This window comes from Corvus kubaryi, unplaced genomic scaffold, assembly GCF_017639235.1.
Source record: "Corvus kubaryi isolate FWS band 111438036 unplaced genomic scaffold, C.kubaryi_AGA036_p1.0 split3-37304, whole genome shotgun sequence".
Classification (NCBI taxonomy): Eukaryota; Metazoa; Chordata; class Aves; order Passeriformes; family Corvidae; genus Corvus; species Corvus kubaryi.
The window spans coordinates 30940-34943 of NW_024582087.1; the positions used below are offsets into that span (position 1 = coordinate 30940).

The window sequence follows — 4004 nt, forward strand, 5'->3', positions numbered from 1 at the left end:
ATGGGGAGGGGGACCTGCGCGGTCGTGTCATCCCCCGTCGGGCCGCTCTGGCCATCAAGGGTCAGTTTGGGGGGCTGGGGGGAGCGGGAGGGCTGAGGTAGAGGGCGTTTAAGGCTTCATTTAGGTGTAGGGGCGGGGTTTGATGTTCATTCACGTTCGGGGGCGGGGTTTAGGGATTTGTTTACATAAAAGGGACGAGATTAATGGTTATTTTACACAAAAGTGGGTTATGTAGTTCATAATTTGCATGCAGTGGGCGCGGTCAAGTCGCGCTGCCTATATAAAGCCGGCGCGGGGCCCCGTCGCCTCCCCAGTCTGCCAGCGAGGTCCGAAGGTTTGGCGTGTGAGGTGTGGCAGTCAAGGCTCTCAAGAAGCTGCCCGCTTTGGCGGTGCTGGTGCTCGGAGGTCCCAGCAAGGCCCCCGGTGCCGCGATAGCCTCTGAGCCTCCTAGGCACCCCCCGTTCTGTATCTCCGGATCTGTTCTGAGCCCACCATGAAAGCTATCAGCCCGGTGCGCTCCGTCCGGAGCTGCTACGAGGCCGTTTGCTGCCTCTCGGAGCAGAGTTTGGCCATCGCCCGGGGCAGCCACAACAAGAGCCCGGCCTTGGAAGAGCCCATGAACTTGCTCTACGATATGAACGACTGCTATTCCAAATTGCGGGAGCTGGTGCCGGGCATCCCTCAAGGCACCAAGGTGAGCCAGGTGGAGATCCTGCAGCACGTCATAGACTACATTTTCGACCTCCAGATCGTGCTGGAGGAGGGGTCCAAGGGCCGCGACCCCTCCTCCGAGGCCACCCTACTCTCCCTCAAGGTAAGGGTTGCTTCGGGCTGGGGGGGGGGGATGGGTACGTCGATTTGGGGAGGGTGTGTTAGGTTGGAGGTGATAATACGTCGAGATATGGGGTTGCTGCAGGGTCCCCGAGTGTGTTGGTGCGGAATGGGGAGGAACGGGGACCAGCAGCCGCCGGGGTGATCTTAAGCCCTGTCCACTCTCTCCGCAGGCGGCTGAACTCGCCTCAGAGCTCCCCACCGAAGACGAGAGAAGTTTGTGTCACTAACGCCGCCGCCATCAGGTGAGTGTCGCCCCCAATCACCACCATCCACAGCCCGCTCCTCCCCATATGTCCGTACCCCAGGTGGCCTCCCGGGCCCCCCTCCCGCCCCTCAGCATCAAAATCCCCAGGGACCGATCCCCAGCAACCCATGCTCCCCTCTCCCCAATTCCCCCTCGCACCCCAATTTCCCACCACCCGCACCCCAGTCCACCTCCCCCAACCCACCACCGATACCGATCCCAATAACGCAAACGCGTGCTTCCTCTTTCTGCAATCCCCCCCCAAGTCTCCCACCTGCACTCCAGTCCCCCACCAGCACCAACCCACCCCCAGTATCCCCAACCGGGGGCCACATACCGGCCCCGAGCAACTTTGTTTCCCGGCTCCCACCCCCTCTTCCCAAATGTCCATCCCCAACCCCACTTATCACCACACTAATTACCACTATTATTCTTTTTCCTCCCTCCCCCTCTCTTCTCTCCTCTCCCGGTGCCAATTAGCAAACAGGCAGCGAGTGTCGGTTCCTGGTTCGTTATCAGCCGGAGGTAAATAGCAGCTTCCTCCGTGGCGCCGGGCTGTCTGTGACCTACCGGCCCCGGCATCGCCTCCCCCGGGCCCGGGCACCGCGAGCGGGGAGCGGCTGGTTCCGACCCCCCCAGCCTTCCACCGCCAGCATCCCACCCACGGAGCTCAGCATCCCAGCTTTGGACCCGAACTCACATGAGATATTTTTAATGATAGACTGACGATGAAGAGAAGGTTGTCTGTATATTTTTGGATTATAGCAGCGAGTCCTTTTTTTTTAAAGGTGTTTAATGGAATGGTGGGGTGGGGATTAGGGGGTTTTGGGGAGGGGGGGACAAACATCCTCGAGTATGAACCAAACTCTCTGGGGCCGCGGCCTCGTGTATTGTGGAGCTCTATACTAGAGTATCTTTTTGTACCTTTTGTGCAGGAAGGTGAATTTCTGCGAATGTGCCTTGTACTTGCTTTATAAACTTTTTATAAAAGTTACCATTTTTACATAATAAAAATCAGATCATTTTGATTTTTTTTCCCTCATCAGTGGGGTGGAGGGAGTTGGGGTGCACCCCTGGGTGGGAAAACAAACCCCTGGGGGGTGGGAGCCTCCCAAACTCTGATGGGAACTTCTAGGGTTACTGTAGGAATCTCCGTAATTGTGTAATAGCGTTGAAATGTCAGCTCAGGTATGGGAGGAATTAACCCTGGGCTGCCGGCTCCTGGCCGAGGTGGCTGCCAGCTATTTTGGGTGCTGCTGTGCTTATCTGATGTGGAAGGAGTGAAGACGGTGCTGAGCCCCGGGGACCATCTGGAGGTGTAGCTGGAGCCCTGAAAAGGACGGGAAAACATGCTTTTTCCACTTTTAGCCTTGTGAAAATGGGCTACTGGGTGCCCTGAGGTTGGACTTGAGCTTCTACCGGGCTGGAAGGGGTGATGCTGCTCCCCCAGGATACACCCCATAGGAGTAGAGGCGTTTCTGGGCTGCTTCTGCTGCCCCAGGTGATATCCAGAGAGCAGTCCCTGCCTGGCCTGTTCTCCCTGGGGTCAACACCCCAGGAAAGGGGTGTTTGGAGCAGAAATGCTTTTCCCTCCCCTTGGGTAATGCTGCGGTTTCCCTTTGGCCCGGGAGCAGATGTGACCCGCGGCTGGCTCAGCTGTGGAGCCAGATCATGCTCCCTGGGGAAGGTGCTGGCCTGCCTGGGATGAAGTTAAATTAACTTCACCCCCACCTGTAGCAGCATCCTCTTTATCCCCTGTAGCTGGGCTCTGGTTTTGCTGCCATGGGCTTGGCCAGGCATGATGTGGGTCCTGCCCTGTGGCGTTGGGGTGTTCCCAGGGTGCTCCAGCATCTAGGGGAGCTGGGTTAGGGACTGCAAAGTGGGAAAAGGAAGAAGAGGAGGGAGAAGACACGGGGGTCTTGGAGCACAGAGTGATACAAACCTTCCCCCACGCACACCTGCTTCAGCCTCTATCCCCAGGACAGCCAACAGGAGCTTGGGGTGCAGCTGGCACCTGCCAAATGCCCCCTGTCCATGGGCATTTCCACAGGGAAAAGCAGCATGCGGAGCTTCCAAAAAGCATCACCTGGTCCAACTGGATCACCAGCCCCTGGGAACTTTCCTCCCTCCTCCCAGCTCGGCGTCCCTGGGCTCCCCAGGGCAGGGTACCCTCAGGCACTCCCGGGTGGAGTGGGATGCAGCAACAGGGGCTGTCCAGGCACGGTGGGAGGCAGGTGATGGTGTCCCTCCGGAAACCACTGCATCTGGGAACGGAGCTGCTGTCATGCTGACAAGCTAAAAGTAGGCTTTTGCCATTTCCAATGGCTTTTGGCTCTGGAGGAAAAGGCAAAGGGTGGGTTAGGGGTGAGTGTCCCCACGTTCACCCCGGTGTCATGGTCCTCCAGCTGTGCCAGTGCTGATGTGCCAAAGGGATTTGAGTGGGACGGGTGGGAAAAGCACCCTGGGAATGAGCCAGGGGACGGGAATGTGTCTCGGTAGCTGGAAGGTGGGGCTTCTTGCAGTGTGAGCACTCCAGGTCCTAATGGGTCCCCCATCAGGGATGATGGTGGTGGAAATCCTGGACTCGTGGGAGCATTAATGAGCCTACTTTGGGGCTGGGGTTACTGGGAGAAGTGGGGCTAGGCACTGGTGGGGTGGGAGAAACCAGTCCTGCTGTGGCTTTTTGGACGGAAACAGCACTGGGGAGGTGGAGGGGGACTCCAGCCCCCGGGGAGTGGAGGTGACCCCTGTCCCGCCTCAGGGATGAGGGCAGGGGATTCCCGACGCCGGGGGCTGCGCCATTTGGCAGGGCGTAGGTTTGGCTCTAGCTCCCAGGAAGCCTCCCAGGGCCGTTACCTCCTCCCTCGTGGCGGATGGATCCCAGCACCTTGCCCGGAACAGCCACCCCGACATTCCCAGACTCTGG

General features: G+C 58.7%; 1 protein-coding gene across 1 annotated transcript; it reads left to right on the forward strand.

Moving 5' to 3' along the window:
* Window positions 1–281: 281 nt before the first annotated feature.
* Window positions 282–2106, forward strand: ID3 (inhibitor of DNA binding 3, HLH protein). Its single transcript, XM_042015787.1, has 3 exons — window positions 282–814; window positions 1005–1076; window positions 1559–2106. Exons 1-2 carry the CDS (start codon window positions 494–496, stop codon window positions 1059–1061), a joined length of 378 nt encoding a protein of 125 aa, XP_041871721.1. The 5' UTR covers window positions 282–493; the 3' UTR covers window positions 1062–1076; window positions 1559–2106.
* The last annotated feature ends 1898 nt before the right edge of the window (window positions 2107–4004 follow it).